This window comes from Ambystoma mexicanum, chromosome 2q, assembly GCF_040938575.1.
Source record: "Ambystoma mexicanum isolate Mex_15411 chromosome 2q, UKY_AmexF1_1, whole genome shotgun sequence".
NCBI lineage: Eukaryota > Metazoa > Chordata > Amphibia > Caudata > Ambystomatidae > Ambystoma > Ambystoma mexicanum.
The window spans coordinates 1,433,752,724-1,433,771,894 of NC_090924.1; the positions used below are offsets into that span (position 1 = coordinate 1,433,752,724).

At 48.2% G+C, this 19,171-nt stretch overlaps 1 protein-coding gene across 6 annotated transcripts in view; it reads right to left on the reverse strand.

Annotated features, from left to right (window-relative positions):
- The window catches only part of LOC138570229 (trimethyllysine dioxygenase, mitochondrial-like), a 114,283-nt gene that overhangs the window by 13,533 nt on the left and 81,579 nt on the right, over window positions 1-19,171 (reverse strand). For all 6 annotated transcript variants that reach the window (XM_069648964.1, XM_069648961.1, XM_069648963.1 and 3 more), the window contains one exon: window positions 17,072-17,210. In XM_069648964.1, coding sequence (XP_069505065.1) covers window positions 17,072-17,210 — 139 coding nt within the window. The remainder of the gene's footprint in view (window positions 1-17,071; window positions 17,211-19,171) is intronic.

Below are 19,171 nucleotides of genomic sequence, written 5' to 3' on the forward strand. Positions count from 1 at the left end.
AGGACCCAAACAGACCCACTTTGTGGAGGAGGTACAGATCTTCCAATTTGAGGGAGAGGGATCCTCAGAAGATCCTGGGAAGAGGATCTTCTCCTTCAGAGATGGGGAACTCCTCCCAAAGAAAAATGGGTCCCTAGGGATTCCAATCCAGACTGGGGGGATATGGAGACTGAGCTACCGTCGCCCATCATCTCATCCCAGAACCCACAATACCAAAATCCCCTGGTTCAAACCCATCCTGGTGACTGCCTCCAAGAAGGGGGAGGCGGCCCAGAACCGGAACCAGGGGAACCCACAATGGCTCTGATCTCCAGTTGCCAACTTTTTCTTTCAGATTCCCAAGGCTCTCCACAGAATTCTGCCCAAATCTCTTCACTAGCAATGTCCAAAACCAGAAAGTTAGCCCACCAGTTGTCCAAAAATGTGCATTATCTGTGCCCCCTTGAGGAGAAGGAGGGAAGATACTATGCCCCGGTACAAGTACAGGGGCAAGGTACAATTTTGGCACTGGTGGACACTGGATCACAAACTACCCTTCTGTCCAAAAGGGCCTTTGAGGAACTAAATGCAGGAAGGGGGAGAATTACCGTATTCCTCTCACCTCTTTTCCTGGACAACTGCAGAACTTTGACGGGAAGGAAATTCCCGTTGAGGGGACTGCAGACTTGGACATTAAAATTGGGCGACACAAGTTGCAACACCCGGTCATAGTAGTGACTCCAGAGGGCACCCCTTGTTTACTAGGGAATGACCTCCTGAGAAGGTTGTCACCTCTAATAGATTGTGTAAACAAGGTCCTCTGGACCCAGACTAGCCGACCAATAAAATTAAAACAGAGTGTCAACCATGTTAGTTTAAACGGCACCTGCCACATGGTTGAACAAAAATCTGACCAAGTAGAATTTCACTTCCAGGACAACCAGATTCCAGACGTGATAGTAATAGCAGTAGGACAACAGACTGGTGATGGGTGGTCCTCTCTATTTCTGAAAATCAACCTTCCTTCCAGTTTAAGGTGGTATTCGGCACTGGAAGGAAACACCCTGAAATTCTTTACTAATCCACAATCAGAAACTCCCACTCCTATAGTCCAGAAAGATGTGAAATCAGCTCAGAGCCTGGCTGATATTCAGCAAATTGGAGAGCAGTTGTTCATCCCTGTTCAGTTATATGATGGGAAGGACTCTGTTCTCGCTCGAGTGTGTGTGAACAACGGTAAGAGCTTCATCAGCAAAGCCATGTTCCGCCAACTCCCAAAAGATCCAGCCATTCCCACATTCAAACTGATAGACAAATGGGAAATGGACCTGGAAGCACCTAATTCCAAACATCTCCTGCCAAGCAGGTGTATGCTCAAAATCTCCATTGGCAACAAGAGCATAGTCCATAATTGTTGGGTCATGCGAGACGTCACTGCTGCCTTTTACTTAGGCAGTGACATTCTCAATCGCTTTGCCATTAGTTTGGACCTAATAAACTTCAAAGCTTGGTCCCGATTAGCGGATAATCCCATGGGCTTTGATGATCCAGAAAAAGCATTTAGGTCAGCTCAATTGCTACCTTATGCAGTTGAACTTCAGATCAAAGAGGAAGTCACCATCCCAGAAAGGACCCGACAATTCTCCCTGGAAGTGAAAGTTAAAAGAGGACAAAAATTGCAAAACCCTGATGCTTACATACATCTAAACGCTTCTCTCCAACAGCAAGGGTTGGGGGTAAACCCAACTCCATTAGTCAACATAGAACATGACACCATTCCAATAGAGGTGGATAACAGCGACTTAAAGAGTATTACTCTAGCCGCAGGCACCATTATTGGAATGGCGGTTGATGACCGACATTTTTCCATTGATCTAGGAAATGAACTGTTAGGACCAATCCCCAAGGACTGTTTTGACAGTGACAGTGAGGACAATACAACACCAGACAGGATTTTTACCCGGCATGGGGGGAACTTCCTGGTGTACACTTCCTGCCCCTATGGTAAGAAAGATGTGACTTGTGACTTCAGGAGGGATGAGGTGATTTTCCAGGTCCATGAGGGTTGCCTTTCCCACCTGAGGCCTCCAGTCCAAATCAGCACTCTGACCAGGGACTTCTCCACTCAGCTGGAGGAGGCCGCTGAGATAGCCAAACCAGAAGTATTTCCAGGCTTCAGGCAGATGGTGGAAGAGAGAGTCAACCTAGCTGATGCCTGTGTGACTCTGGAACAAAAGCAAAAGTTGAAACAAGTTTTCTTGGATTTCCAAGATCTCTTTGCGGTAGACTCATATGACTGTGGTCGCACCGACATCCACACAAAAACAATTCCCACGGACCCTGGAATGACTCCAGTGTTTGTGAAGCAATATCGTTTGCCTCTCGCATCCATGGAGTCCCTTACTGAAATAATTAAGAACCTGGAGTCCCGGGGAATAATCCATCCAGTTCACAGCACCTTCAATAACCCGGTGCTGGGAATATTGAAGCCAAATGGCCAGTGGAGACTCTGTGCCGACCTTAGGGAGCTCAACAAACGGGTCCATACTTCCCGATGGCCTCTGCCCTATATTGACCAAGGGCTGGCCCAGATTCAGGGGTCACAGGTATTCACAGCAATAGACCTGACCAATGGATACTGGACCGTGCCTGTCAGTAGGGAGGACAAATACAAGCTGGCTTTTACCTTTGGGGGCCAGCAGTACACATGGACCCGGACTCCCTTCGGATACCTCAACTCCGGCAATGAATTCAACATTTTCCTACATAAGGCCATGCCCGACCTGGGTGCGAGGGGTAACCTGGCTTATGTAGATGATGTCCTCAGCAAAGGTTCATCTGTGGGGGAACACATAGCGGAGATCTGTTATGTTCTGACCCAGTTGAGGGCCGCTGGAGCAAAACTTTCCTTTCAGAAAGCACAGTGGTGTAGAACCCGTGTTAATTTCTTGGGGCATGAGATTACTCCTCAGGGTCTCTGTCCCCAGGAAAAGAAAGTGGAAGAACTTCAGAAACTGAAAGACCCCACAACTCTGCGGGAACTAAGGAGCCTCCTTGGACTGACTAATTACAGCAGAAAGTTCATTGAGGGCTACGCCGGGATCACCAGACCCCTAATTCATCTCCTGAAGGGGGGGGTCAAGTGGGAATGGGGTCCAGAACAAGCCGAGGCAGTAAGTCAACTCAAAAGAAGCCTCTCACAAGCACCTTGCCTAGCTTACCCTGTCAGAAACAAGGAGTTCTTCCTGGAGACAGGGTTCTCTAATACGTGCTTGACCAAAAGTATTATACCAAAAGCATGACAAGGTCAATAAAGTAATCTCCTATGCGAGCAAAACTTTATCCTCTGTGGAGGAAAAATTCAACGAGTGTGAGAAGGTACTCCTGGCAACGGTGTGGGCATTGAAGAATTACCGCCCGTTTATCCAAGGGGAACACATCATAGTGGAGACTCCACACCAGCCTCTGCAATATCTCCAAAGTGACAGAATCCGGGCCGGAAATGTGAGTAATTCCCGAATTACTTCCTGGATTCTGTCAATGCAAGGCTTTCCTGTGGAGGTCAGATATGGCCAAAACAAGAAGAGTCCCCTCGCGCAAGGTCTGGCTGACTTGCATGATTGTGCCAGAGAAAACTGTCTTGAGGACGAAAGTCTAAAAATCAAGGACAACACGGAGGCATACCTTAATTCCCCACACAAAGTCTTTGAAGAGGACAAGTGTGAGGGAATGCCCACTGTTTATGTGGATGGATGCACTTACCATGTTGACAACGACGGGGAGAAAGAACTGGTGGCTGGCGTAGGGAATGCATGGGTGAAGGAGTTCCCAGAACCCTCCGCCGGATACAAAATTGGTCCCCGAAGTAGTCAGGTGGCAGAATTGATGGCTGTGCATCAGGCCATCCTCACTGCTGTCCAGCATTAACTCCACGAACTGGTCATAATCACTGATTCGGATTATGTACGGAACGGGTTCGTGGAGCACCTGGTTAATTGGAAAACCAGAGGCATGTTATGTGCTAATAACAAACCCCTGAAACATGGGAAGGTAATCCAAAACATTGATGATCTGGTCACATCGAATGGGATGACCATCTACTGGAAAAAGATCAAGGGTCATTCCAACGTAGAGGGACCAGACAAAACTGGAAATGACTTAGCTGATGAGCTGGCCAAAACCGGGGCCCTCCAAGGGGATCTAATAGAAATAGAGTCCCTGTTGGGGGAAATCCAGGTCACTGCTATCACTAGGTCCCAGACAAATGCTCACAATGATCTTTCAACTGCCCAATGGAGTAAGGAGACCCCTGATGCTGATTTAATTACAGCTCAGAAGGGGGATCCAATTATTGGTAAGTTTTACCAACACCTTGAGGACCCTGAGAACTTTCCCCTGACGGATACCGATTACATTGGGAAAGAGGACCTAGGAGTGTTGATGAAATGTCGAAAAATTTTCCGAATCCAAGACGGTTTGTTGGTAAGGAAATCCCAAGCTGGCCATGATCAGTGGGTGGTTCCTACCTCCTTCCGAAGCCTGATGTTAATTCACGCCCATGATGCGGCTACCGCCGGTCATAGGGGGTTTCATACAACACTTGAGATCTTAAGAGAGGTTGCCTACTGGCCACACATGGGCCAGGACCTCAACCAATATTTGAAGGGTTGTCTTGTGTGTGCACAATTTCAGCCAACATCCCTCATACACCGGGCGCCTCTCCAAAAGAGGGGAATGACACTCCCATGGACAGATTTACAAATCGACTTTGTAGGCCCTGTGATTCGCTCCGCTAGGGGGAATAAGTACATGTTGACTGTGACATGCTTGTTTACCAAGTGGGTGGAATGTCTCCCAGCCCCAAATTGCAAGGCAGAAACAGCAGCTGCCCTGATGATTAACCACATCTTTTCCCGTTTTGGTCTACCTCAAAGGATTGAGTCAGACAGGGGTAGCCACTTTACCAGTGAAGTAATGACAAAGATGTGGGAGATACTGGGGGTCAAGAGAAAGCTACACATTGCTTACAGGCCAGCTTCTTCGGGGGCAGTAGAGAGATATAAACGAACCATTGTGAGCATATTAAAGAAGTTTGTGGCAGATTCTGGGCCAAGTTGGGATATCCGATTACCTCTGGTCCTAATGGCCATCAGATCTACCCCTTCATCTGCAACCAAAATGTCACCATTCGAGTTGATGACTGACGCAAGATGGTGCTTCCGCAGCATTTGCTGTACAGGACCCAAGAGCAGACACTAATAAATGCCTCCACAACTCATGAGTATGTGGAGAATTTAAGGAAACTCCTTCAACATGCTTTTGCCTATGCTCTGCGGAATCTAGAAAGATCAGCTGAGAGTATGAAGACCCACTATGACCTGAAAACTTCCAGGAAGGAATATCAGGTGGGGGACCGGGTCTATTTATACAATTTCCAAAGGAACCAGGCCAAACAGCGAAAATGTTTGCCTCCATGGAAGGGACCGTTTGAGATTATAGACAAGATCTCCCCTGTGGCCTACAAGATCTGCATCCCCAAAGGCGGTTTGGCAGAGGGGGAAGACAAGTGGGTCCACATCAACCAGTTGAAGTGTTGCCATCCCAGGCACACTCTGCAACAACTGGAGGAGTCCTCTGCAATCCCAGAGGGTACCGCTCCAGAGTAATTCAATTCCAACCCTAAAATATCCTACATATAACCTATCAAATTCTGTGTTTCTCAAGTTTATGTGTTCCTGTCGCTTAATTTAAAAAAATGTGCATGTTCATATCTGTTGAGTTCTAAAATATATATGACACCCCACTATATCAATGGTGGGGCAGAAATGTCCATGAATAGGTATTGCCGCTCTTCCTTTGTCGTCCTAGGAGAAAGAAAACCTGGAGACTGGCCAAGGAGGACGATCCGGAGACCGGGAGCAGAGATGCAAGGGGCCCGGGATACCGCCCAATATTCCCATCAGGACCGGCGAGGAGAACCGATCGATCAGTACCGGATGGAGGAAAAGATGCTGAACTGTGCCATCTACCGGAAGAAGATTAGGAGAACACCCGAGATCTTGCGAGTTCCATCAGTGAAACAGAATGGCAATCGCAAGACGGGGGTTTGTGGGATGTTTTTACCCATGCATCCGAGCCCTACCACAAAAACTGGGCAGTACTGGCATGGAAAACATAATGATGGCCAGAACTTCCCAGAAAATGCACAGGGAAATGCATGAAGAATAGGCTGCCACCCATTTTTGCCTATGTTGTGAGCCCAGAAGGGCACAGAGCCTAAAACCATTGTAAAAGGGGCAATGCTGATTGCCAAAAGCAACCCATAACTGGTGGGAATTCATTTTCTTCAGGTCAAACATGGCTAATTTATGGGCACAAAATTATTTTACTGCAGAACTACACCAATGCCATTTGTTGAACCTGGACAATATACTTCCATGTAATATCTCTTGTTTGAAATGCTTGAATTCAAGACTGATCCAAAAAAATTGCATGCAGTACCCGCTTTTGACTGAGGGCGGCACTAGCGGTCTAAACTCTGACAGGGAAACTGCATGTCAAGAGTTGCAGGAGAGGCCTTTACATCAAAGGCTGGGAGTTAATTAAAATCTTAACCACATGCTGTTCCCAGAAGACAATCTGATTTAATTAACAGGCCGAAGGCTCGGAAACCTCTCACCTCCAGAGATTCACACCAGGAGTTAGAATCTCACATGACCTCTTGATTGATAGAAGGCAGACTGGCTGGGAGCCTCCTGGAGACCACACAATAGGCTCTTGCACTTGAATAGAATATGTTGATTTTAACTGTTTCCTGTCAACAAAGGCCTGCCTGCCAGAAGACACATGTGATCACTGACCCACCCAATGCTTGGAGACGGACTCCAACACTCTGAGAACTGAATTGAAAGCAAAATATATATTTTACAGAAACACTGATAACTCTTTGTAATCAAATGACCGGAATGTATAACTTTGAGAGCCTTAATTTAAAAAATGTACCTTCGATTCAAGCCCAAACTCCAATTTGTGTGATGTTCTGGGGCAAAACCCTGCTATTTATGTATACTACAGACTCTGTGTTTAAGCTAGAGACATGGGAATTTACTGGAGTATGTATGGACAGGCCGTGTATATGTGTATAATTTTTAATGAAAAACCAATAGTGCAAAACCAGTTACAAAATGCAAAATGTTGCCGTTTCTGAATGCAAGCTCTTAGAAACATCATAGATTGAACAGAGTATACCTCATGTGATACGTGATGGGTGCATGTAATTTCAAACCACTGTGTATCTATGAAATATGTCTTTAGGTCAAATATAGATTTGTGGGCAAACTGACCAGGGGAGGATCCACTGACCCATAAAACCTACAGCATCACCATGACACATATTTCCTTCCCCCAATCAAAGCAGTGCGGAAAGCTTGACCAATGGGCAGTTGAAAGAGGGGCTGGCTAGTGATGCTGCACACACACCCACTTTCAAAAGACATAAAAAGAGCCACTGGAAGCTAGAGAGGACATTCAAGACCAGTTGCTGCAACGCGCTCTGCCGGACCATACAACATCCAGAAGATACCAGATTCAACACTTAGACTTTAAAACTCCAAAGAACTTGATTCAGAACTCAAAGCAAGGGCCTACACCCACAAACTGAGAACTCTTCTCAGTAGGCCTCAGCATCCAGCAAACCTAACAGCGGTAGCAGCATCCAGGCGCCGTGCAGATAAGCGCTGGGTCCAGAGAAAGCTGTGCAGAAAGATCCAGAAGCAGTGCTGTACCCAGAGAAAGCAGAGCAGTATCCAGAACCAGCGGCCAGAGATCCAGAGTGACCCAGACCGCTGTTAGCAGAACCAGAGAGCTGACCCAGATCACTGTGAAGTGCCGAGACCAGAACCGGAGTCCGGTCCAAAACCTGACCAGATCCGTGGGGAGGCCTATTTCAAAATATATTGTGAGTACCTAGCAGAACTGTGCAGAACCAATCTCTTAGTTAAAATAATATAATTCAATCTATTTTAAATCTAACCAGAACTGCCTCCTAACTGTCACCTGTCATTTGCAAAGCTGTCACCTGTCATTTTCTAGCTGCAAGCTGTAACCTGTCGCTTTGAACTTTTAAAATTTCAAATCCCAAAAACTACCTTTATTTAATTGTCCGTATCTCTGGAACCGTTTGTGCTATGAACTTGGTTTAACTTTCCTCTTAAAGCTTAGAATCCCAGCTTTCCAACAATATACTTATACTTTCTCCGCAATCACGATTCACGCATTCGCAAATTTTGCCGCGATTTGCGATTTGGCCCGATTTCTTTACTTGTAAAAAGATAGCTGCTTTTGCCTGAACTGCTAAATTTCATTTGCCTCTTAAGAACCATCCCTGAATCATTTCTAGAGTGAGCCTGAACTCATATTAACTAGATACCACTCACCCTGAACCTCCTGAAGGGAATTAAAAGCATTTTCAGCATATTTCTCACTGCATTGTCACCATATTCAAAGCATTTTGCCTGTGTTTCAAAACTCCTATCTGTTGTATAAGCTGCTGCGGGGTGAATTGTCCAAGAAAGGGATTACATTGTCTTTTGCTGAAACCCTATCAAGTTATTTTCTGTACTGCATTTTCATTCCACCTTGCATCCATTTGAAACCATGAAAGTATTGTTGCTATTGTTGCTATTTTATCCATCCTATAACCACTCATCATTGATTATAAAGAAGTGTGCTAGTGCCAGACTATCCATTATTGATTACTGCTCAGATTAAGTGTGATATTCAATTATTAATTTATTATAAAGTGTGATATAAATATATTGTTTAAATTCTCAAATAAACCTTTTAACTTGCAAAACAGAACTACTTCTTTGCTCAGTGGGGTCAGGGGGATTCCAAGAGAGGGGTGTTATATAGGGGTAGTCATCCAGAACTCATGAACTGGACATAAAGATATATCAATAAGGGTTTCCATCCAGTATCCCAGACTAGGCATTGACTTAGCTGTAGTGTTGAATTGAATCCTCTTACAAGGCGTCCGTTTCCACCAGGTATAGGAGATCAGGGCGAGGGTGGCGTAAGATTGGGGCAGATGTGAATCTTGCTTTGAGTTCCTGGAAAGCTTCCTCAGCTTCTGTTGTCCACTGGAACTTTTTGTTGCTTTTCCTTAGCAATGACGTGATGGGATGCACTATTTGCGAAAATCCTGGGATGAACCGGCAGTAGAAGTTTGCAAAACCCAGCATACTTTGAACCCCCTTGAATGAATTTGGGGATGGCCAGTTCAGGATATCATCTACCTTGTGTACATCCATTCGGATTCCATTCAGGCTGAGAATAAAGCCCAGGAATTCCACCTCGGAGACGTGGAATGAGCACTTTTCGAGCTTGGCGTAGAGCTGATGTTGACGGAGTTTCTCCAATACGGATCGGACATGTTTAACGTGGTCCTGCTTTGATGCAGAATATACTAGAATATGGTCGATGTACACTAGAGCACAGACATCAATCAATTCCCGTAGGACATCGTTCATGAAGTATTGAAATGCTGCAGGCGCGTTGCAAAGGCCAAAGGTTATTACTTGATATTCGTACAAGCCGTATTTGGTGCGAAAGCGGTTTTCAATTCGTCCCCCTGTTTTACACGAAGAAGGTGATATGCCCCCCTCAGGTCTAGTTTGGTGTAGATTTGGGCATCTTTGACTTGATCAAGCAATTCAGGGATCAGTGGCAGGGGGTAGCGTTTTTTTACGGTAATCTGGTTCAGTGCGCGATAGTCGATGCACGTTCTCAAGTCCCCCTCCTTTTTTGGTACGAAGAATAGAGGACTGGCTGCTAGAGACTTCAAGGGACGGATGAACCCGTTGGCCAGGTATTGGTCAAGAAAGCCCTTCAGGTGCTGGTTTTCTGGTTCAGTGAGTGCGTAAATTCACCCACAAGGGATTTGTGCACCGGGTATCAGGTCAATTTGGCAATAGTATGGTCTATGCAGTGGCAGGGTATTAGCCTGTTCTTTCTGAAAGACATCTTGAAAGTCCTGGTATTCACTTGGTCGGGTGCCGATTGCCACAGTCGCAAGCATGGATGCTCTGGTGTCTATTGGTTGTTTCTCTTGGCAATAACATGTGTGGGCGCAAGTCTCGGGAAAGGCCAATTCTTTTGCTCGCCAATCGATTGAAGGATTGTGAGCTACCAACCATGGCATTCCCAAAATCAACCGGAACTGTGGTGCCTTAATGAGGTCGAAAACGATAGATTCTTGGTGTCCATCCTGGCACAGAAGGGTTAAAGCTGCAGTGCACTGGGAAACTGGACCAGAAGCTATTTCCATGCCGTTGACAGTGGTAACAGTGTCAGTGGTTGATTTAGGGCGTAACGGAAACCCCATCTATGCCGCAAGATCCTGGTCGATGTAATTCCCAAGGGCTCCACTGTCAATATACGCTCTTACTGTGTGCATCCGAGATGGTTGTTGGTGATTGATCAAGACCAGAGATAGTGCAAAATGGGAGGCTGTACTTCACTTTCTTTGCTCGACAAGTGGACCCCTACACTTGCCGGGCTGGGGAGTTTTCTGATTCCTTGATGGTATCTTCCTTGTCTGTGGCCCGAGGGCACGCTTCCCGGCAATGGTGCATGCCCTGCTTGTGACTGGAGAAGTTGCCAGCTTAAATCATCAATGCGTTCTTTGGCTACCATCAGCGCTCTCCTCAGGGTGTTGGTCTCCTGCCTGGCTGCATGTACTTCGGAACATAGCTGCCCCAACATGTGGGCTAACGGGCCGGTTTCTGACGTTTCCATGATGCCCAGGTGGATTTTGATGTGAGGCTTTGCGTTCTGTAACGCTCACCTGGTATCCACGGGGACGTCACTCAGCCTGTTCTGACCTCTTATGACCTCAAACCCTTCCCTGGAGTCTACTCGACTGGAGACTGGGCCTGAAACACAGGATTTGTAGAGTTTAACTCCCTATTGTCTCTGAATGCTTGAACCCCTTCTTCCCCGGGGACCAACCTTTCCCTTTGATCCACAGCTCACCTTGGTTTTTTTGGAAAGTGTGCTCTCCATCCTGCTTTCAGCGCAGGGGCGCGTTGATTGATGAGGGCTCGTTGCTGCCTAGTTACTTCACTGGCAAGAGTCCGACAGGTAAGTATAATGAGTCTTTTGAACAGTTCTCTAACTTCGTTCCTTTCCTTCCTTAGATGATGGCCGGCGTCCGGGGATTACGACGTGCTGCTGAGATGAATAGCGCAGAAGGTCAGTGAGAGCGCGATGTGCGATGCAACCCTTTTGTAGTTGTATCGAACAGAGTTCTTTTTCTGTGTCTTTTAGGTGCCGCAAAGTTTTCAGCGTGGATGCCAGTTATGAAGAAGACATGCGGTGAGTAAGCGCAGTATGTGGCACCTCTAGATGTTTCCACGCTAACCTGGAGTGTCTTTTCCCTCTTGCAGATGGTTGAGAAGTTCCGGAGACAGAGTTCCCCCAGAGCGGCTGGGATTCAGCTAAGCGTTTGAAGCTCGTACAGTCATTAAAAAATAAACGAAGATTTGCTGAATGCTTACTAATGCCTTTTTTCTGTTCTTTACCTTTTCCTTAGGAAGCGGTGTGCCGGGATGGAAATGACACTGCCGAAGATGCCCACAGAACAGAAGGAGCGATGAATGATGGGCAGAAGCGCCGCAGGGTAAGGCTGTTCCTAACGGTGTTCTTGTTCTTGCAGGAGCTGAGCGCAGAAGAAAGATGCAGGCCTACTGGAGACCGATCCGAACACAGTGAGTGTCACGCTGCAGGTGCAGAAAACGCAAAGCATGTTTCTCAGCCTGTGTATAGCTTAAATAATCTCTGGGTATCCCAGGTGTCTCTGGGCTGAACCACACCCAAAAGACTAGACTGCACATGCAGTTCTGGGAACCGAAATATGTGGGGGCATCCATCTTGACCCCATCAGTGCACTACAAGTCCAATCCCCAATGTTATCCTATGGGAGTGAGTGAGTCTGGTGCCACAAGCGCCAAGTCTGACTCCAAGTGGGTCTTTGAAGGGATGGAGAGGCCCTTGAAGGTCATGTAGGTGATTGTGGCCTGGCTCTAGCCTGACATCTTGGAGGGCTGGGGACATGAGGGGCAGGAATCATGACAGAATGATAACCTTCTATCAAACAATTATTTATATGCATATTCTAAGTTTTGATAATGTGTTTAACGTTCCTCTTATGACTAAAATATATACTGGAAGTGATCATTAGAAATTAACATAATGGGGCGTGGCCAGGACTGCCATCAAAGAAGATGGTGCCTTGAGAGCCTCTGAAGTAGTGGGAATGATGAGGTCAAAGACACCCCCTTTCCAGTGGCTGAATGTGCTTCAGGTGGCAGCTACGTCTACGTCTATCTGAATGTCCGGTGTAGCTCCATGAACGTTCCCTAAGATGGCAGCCATATTTTAGTGTCAGCGGAGAGAGGTAGGAGGAGCGAAGGCTTGAGTTGAGCTGATCCCAGCTGTGCAGTGCGATCAGGGTTACATACACTGAAGGACAAGCCATCAGGTGGTTACTTAAATGAGTAATGAGGAGCAGAGTGAATAGGTATGTATGCAAGCCTGGGGTTTTGGGCCTTTTGGCCAAACTGTAGTGTTCGGTTGTGCATGCTCTGCCTTGGTCCAAGATGGAGGCTGGTCTTTTGATCAGCAGCGTTTCTGCTGCCCTCTCCTCCATCCCACTTCCAGCCATGCACGGATATCCGCATCAGAGAAGGAGAGGACCCCCACCGTTCTCTGCCCTATATGAGGATTTCTCAGGACTGTTATCCTCACTCGGGATTGGCTACTGCGTGGCTCGAAGGTCCCTGGTGGGATACAAGTCAGGAAGTTGAATTTGGTTGTGCTCCCTGGTCTGATAGACCTGCAATGCCTGAGAGTGTGAGCTGATCTTAATTCTGGTTTCACCTAACGCTGTGTGCTTGGAGCACTCCCCCCCACTGAGGCGTCTGTGACAAGGGGGCGCTCAACGACACCTGGGCTAGGGGAAGTGTCTCATTCTTGCTGCTGCCCAAGAAGAGGTAACATGGCAAAAAAGGAGGAAAGAAAACTGACGTTGCTGTCATGCTCCAGTAACCGCAAGAGGAACCTAAAAAGGCAGACATAGTGGAAGTGATGGTGCATGCGGAGGAGGTCCGCGAGGGCCTGCATGCTCAGCTGATTACCAAGGCTGATCTTCAAATGCTCCTTTCCGAGATCAGAAATACATTTCAGAATGGTACAGCCAAACTCTCGCAGAAAATAACCGCTCTGGATTGGAGGAGGCCTGAAGCCGAGAGCAGAGTTGAGGAGATACAAACGACTGTCTGCGAGCAATCCTTTGAGGTCACCGAATGGGTGCACAAAATGCAGGTGCTGGAGGCACGCTGTGAGGCCCTAGATTAGAGGCAGGAGGATATGATATGATATGGTATGGCATTTGTAACGCACCTGTACACAAGTGTTTCTAAGCGCAGCCAGACAAGGGAGAGAGGACATAGGGAGGACAAGATACACAATCCTTCTAGGCCTTGTGTCATTTGGATCGTGCAGGTGCGACAATAGAAATGCAAGGGGAGGGAAATGGGGAAGCGCAAGGGAGAGGAACGGGGAAGTGTGATCAGGGCAGCATGGCTCTGGGTAGGTGCAAGGAGGTAGAGCGGCTGTAGGGGTTACAGTTACAGCACCTAAGTGCGCAGTAGATCAGGAGGCAGAGCAAATGGAGATTGGTCATGGAGGAGCCTGGTACCGAGTGAGACTCTGAGGGAAACAAGCAAACCAGCCGGCGCAGAGGTCAGGTAAGTTAGCAAGGGAGCATGAGAGAGAAGACAAAGGAGAAAAGGAGGGTCTTGAGCTGCTATCGGAACTTCAGGGGGTCTGGCTGAAGTCTGAGAGGGGCAGGGAGGCTGTTCCAGAGGGAGGCACCTTCAGAGCAGAGAGATCTTTCCCCCACTCTCTGCATGGAGAAGTGTCTGATCCTCAGAGAGTTGGAGGTAGCTGAGTGAAGGTCTCTAGAAGGAAGGTATTACTGAAGAGAGGGTTGGATGTAGTGAGAGCCCTAGCCCCAGAAAGCCTTGTGGACGAAACAGAGGGTCTTGAACTTGATTCTTGCAGCCACCAGGAGCCAGTAGAGAGATTTCAAGGCTGGAGAGATACGGTCCCTGGGCTTAGAGGCCAAGGATACATTTCGCAGTCCTGTTCTGGATTAGTTGCAGGGGGCAAAGAGTAGAGGTAAGCAGATTGTGAAAGAGGCTGTTGCGGTAGTCCATCCTGGAGAGAACCAGGGCTCTGGAGAACGTGAGCTTCTGGGGGAAAGTGATAAAAGGTAGCCTACCTCTGAGGAGGTGCAGCTGGAAGTGGGCCTTTTTGGCAATGTCTGTGGTGTGAGGGGAAAAGGAGAGAGTGGAGTCGAAGATGACGGCAAGATTGTTTTGCCTCACAGGAAGGCGAGGGTATAGGGCCCAAGCAGGGTGGCCAGAGTGAGAGAGGGAAAGCAGGAGAGGGGTCCCAATGTAAAGGATCTCCATCTTACTGGCATTAAGGCAAAGATCGTTAGAGGCACACCAAACCTGAATTGCAGATAGACAGTCAGGAATGAGCGAGGAAGGAGAGGAGGGTGAGGGAAGCCTGAAAGGGAGCTGTATGTCATTTTCATAATACTGAAAGTTAGAAGAGAAGGTGGTGATCAGCTGGGCAAAAGGGGCCAGATCGGCATTGAATTGTCAGGGTGAGAGGATAACGCCCGGGGGGACTCCACATGTGGAGAGAGAGGAGGGGGAGAGAAAGGAGCCTAGTTGTACCTGGGAGGGGCGGTCCAGGAGGAAGGAGGTCAGCCAGAGCCTGATCAGTGATGCCCAGGTTCACACGGAGTCAGTTGATCAGGGTGACGTGATTGACCAGGTCGAAATCAAAGGAAAGGTTGAGGAGGATGATGACAGAGGGAGAGCTGGAGTCGGGATTAGAGAGCAGATCTTCATGTGTGTTCAGGAGAGCAGTTTTCATGCCTCTGGCTGCTCCGAAGGGAGGAAATTAATGAGACGCGGGAGACACCGATCAAGAAGGAGGAGATTGGGCTGAGAGCCCTGGACCATGACAGTACCATTTAGATAGACATTGATGATGGCCTTGGAGGATTGGAAGGAGGCCACAAGGATCTCCTACCGGGCGCCACTATTAATGAGAGAGTAGGAGAAAGGAGAGATAGCAGAGACCATATGAGGGGTTCATAGGTCTGGAGAGTGAACAACAAAGAGGATGTCGTGAGAGTCTGTCTGGAGGAAGCGCTGATGTAGGTATCAGCGATAGGGAGGCCTGGGTTGGAGACAAGGATATCCCTCTTGAACCTTTCCCTACCAGACTTAGTGAGAGGGATTGGATAGGAGATAGAGTAACAGTTTTAGAAGATGGGAGTGATTGAGAGAACCATAGAGGGTGCAAGGAGGCAAGTGAGAGAGTGAGGGAGGAAACGAAGCACAGCCCACAGCCGCACACCCGAGGAAGCACCAAGGGGGAGGGTGTACAAAGAGGAGGCACACAGGAGGCAACAAGTCAGCAACACACCACAGGGAAGGAGCAGTATGGGTGAAAACAGAGGGGGGCAGCGCACTGCAAAATGCCCAAATTCGACTTCATTTATTTTATTTATTTATATTCTTTATAAAGCGCTATTCACCCATAGGCTTCAAAGCACTCCTTTCCAAAAAAGGAGGGAAAAAAGAATGCTGAGAATCGGACAGGAGGAATAATATACACATTTGAGGGATCCCGATTGGGGTCTCGGATGACGACCTTTTCCCACACTTTTACTCCAAACGCCCCATGATGCGGAGATAGAATTGGACAGAATCCATCGTACCCGCCCTAGGTCACAACCTCGACAAATGGGGCCCCCAGATTTTTGGGACAGAGTGCATTTCTATTTAGTTAAGGAATGGATGGCGGCAAGCCGCCTGCGCCTCAATGGGGACAAGCCAGAAATCCTGCTGGTTGGACGCCCAGCAGTGCTAAAAAACCTCAATGAACAAAACGTCCATATTGGCAACATCCTGATCCCTGCCTCGTCGTCAGTGAAGACCCTTGGTGTCTACCTCGACACCTCCCTCTTCATGACTCGCCAAGTGAGCGCTATCGCCTCCTCAGCAGTTTATGCCACCAAACTACTGCACGCCTCCAGACCTATCCTCTCCACAGACAGATGCTTAACTATTGCCCGCGCAGTCATCGGCTCAAGGCTAAACTACTATAACGTCTTCTTCGCAGGCTCCTGAGTCATAAACCAACAGAAGTGACTACAAGTCATGCAAAAATAATGCCCTCCGAGCAGCTCTTAACATTCCCAAAAAAGAACACATCACTACAGCCAGAAAAGCAGCACATTGGTTGCCCATCCGAGAACGCATCATACTTAAACCCCTGTCTATCACTCATGAGTGCCTTTCTAATACGGCCCCCACTTCTCCCAGAAAATCTCCGAAGTCCAATCCGCCAGGACACCCTGTGCCCACCGCCTCCTCTTACCTAAAGTCAGATGAGCTAAAGCTGGGGGCGCAAGCTTTCCCTACACCTCAGCTAAACTGTGGAATTCTCTCCTGCCCCCGCCCCCCACCCTAAGAGCGGCACAGTCATACTGGGTGTTCCAGAGAGCCCTAAAAACCCAGCTGTTTGATTATTTGCTATCTCGTTTATGCTTATTCTAGCACTCGTGCCACGCCCCTGTATCTGCTCCTCGCCCACAATATGCCACCTGCAGGTAAATAGCGTGTGTCTGTAACAGCACCTCCAGGCCCGAGGGTTGTATGCACACTTTATAAGTGAAATAAATAAATAAAATAAATAAATGAAAAGCACAATTTGGACCCATTTAAAACATATAAGTACATATATTAGCTGCAACCCCCCCCCAAATTCCTCTAGAATGAATTGGCGTACAGAGTGATGCATGCTCAGACTTCGAGACTGCACCCCTTCTTACCGCACATAAGGCAGTAGGAACTAGTCTCCCTGCATGTCTGGTAAGATTAAGAAGCAGACAAGCCAGGTTAATGACATGGCCGGGCAGCAGGGGGCCTCCTTGGGTCCTTACCGTTCCCGGGTTCAGCTTAAAAGTGAGCTTGTTCTCAGGCTTCCGGATCTCTCTGGTGAAGTCCTGGTAAGATGCGTACCAGCGACGCACCACGTCGTGAGGAACTTTGTTGATTGGACATCGGTCAAAGTTATTGTACCTGTGAACAGGAGAGAGGGAGAGAGAAGGAGAGAGAGAGAGAGAGAGAGAGAGAGAGAGAGAGAGAGAGAGAGAGAAGGTGAGTGATGCAGCACAGTCCTGCAGGGTGTGACCACAGTCAGTTAGGAAGTGGAGAATGGAACGTCATTCAGTGTGAGCCTGCAGTAGGGTGACCAGACGTCCCGGTTTTCCCAGGACATTCTGGGTAAATTGCCCTCCGTCCCGGGGCCCCAAGTGTTTTTTAATTTTACAAACCTCCTCCTGAGATTGGAAGGCTGGGTGACTACGGTGCCGGTTTTTGCCGGGACACGATTTTGAAATCCCGAAATCGGACCTTCGCGGCTCTACATGCGCGTGAATGCGGGAGTGAATGCTTTTCACACCCCCATTTCCTTCTCCTTCCCCTTCCCCACCCCAGCAGTCTCCTCCAATGAGAGGAGTGTGCCTGTGAGCTCACCACCTCCACAACCGCCTGCAACAAACCAACGACATAGAAGTAGGAGTACAGTTTTATTTGTATTTGCTTTAGTCCTACTTCTATGTCTATGGCCTGTCTCATTTTCTTTTTTAAACTGTCCCCCCTAGCCTACTGTCAGTCAGGCACAGACAGATGGCCATCATTCAGTGCTTGCCAGGAGTCAGTCACAGCTGTGGGAGGTGCCACCAGTCCGAAAGTGATGGATGGGCCATGGTTGAGGATGTGGCGGTAATCTGTCCGGGAGTGAGGTGCATGTCACCATTCAGGGCGTGCCCTTATTCTGCCAGGGATCAGGGAGGACCCAGAGTTCGAGGGTGGGCCCACAAGCAGCCAGAGAGTGGCGGGTGGGTCCATCATTTCTGCAATACGTTAGGGTTTGAGGAATGGGCATCTGTTTAGGATGTGCCCGCAATGTCAGGGTGTAGGGAATGAGACATCATTCTGGATGTGCCCGCAATCAGTCATGGTGTGAGGGATGAGCCATCTTTCAGGGTGTGTCCCCCATCAGTCAGAGCGTGAGGGAAAGCCATCCTTCAGTGTGCGCTTGCGCACTCAGTCAGGGAGTGAAGGACGGTCCATCTATCAAGCAGAGGATGCAATCTGTCAAGGAATCGGGGGGGGGGGTCATCATTCATGGTGTGCCCACTATCCATCAGGGGGTGGGCCATCCTGTTGAGTGAGCCCGAAATATGTCAGGGAGCAGGGTTTGGGTCATTCATGGTGTGCTTGTAATTAGCCTAATTAGCCCACCTGAGCAAAGGCCCCTTTGTAATACTTATAGAAATTTCCCCACCTGCACATCTCCACAATGACCATCAATATCCTTTAATGAAATGGTTACTCTGAGGGCCAAACATTGCCACTGCCCATCCAACACAAACAGAGCCCAACGATTGTTTTTTTTTATTGTTAGGAACTGCAATGACCAGAATGCTGTGGGCTGTAGTCTGTTATCAGTGTTTACCTGAACCATCCCACCTTTAAAGTCAGGTAAAACACATTTAGTTTGCTTCACACCTTGATTCGAGCTGCTGGACCCGGATTTCTCTGGGGAGATTGTTAAGCCGGAAGTTAGATGCACGTGATAGCATTAAATAGTTTAGAAAACCTTGAGTTGATATCTTGTGAGCTATGTTCGTGTTTGATTGCTTGCGCCCTGTATCATTTGTTCACATGGAGCGTGTTACCGACCCAATAAAAGGCCGAACGACTTCCCGCTTGGCAGTTCCACCACCGACTCCTCTCTCCTGCACGTTATTGCAGCACCAAGCCGCGGCGCACTGCACGTCATCACGCACGCATAGGAACTGCCTGACACGGCCCTGCCATAATATGTGCCAGCAAGCCGGCCCCTACCAGCAGGATCACACCGATCCTCGCAAACCCCGCTCTGCAGCAAGGTGGGCCAGGAGCGAGTCCTGCACTGGGCCTTACCCAGCAACCTCGTCCATATTGCCGGCGCCCCGGCAACCTAACAACTGGCG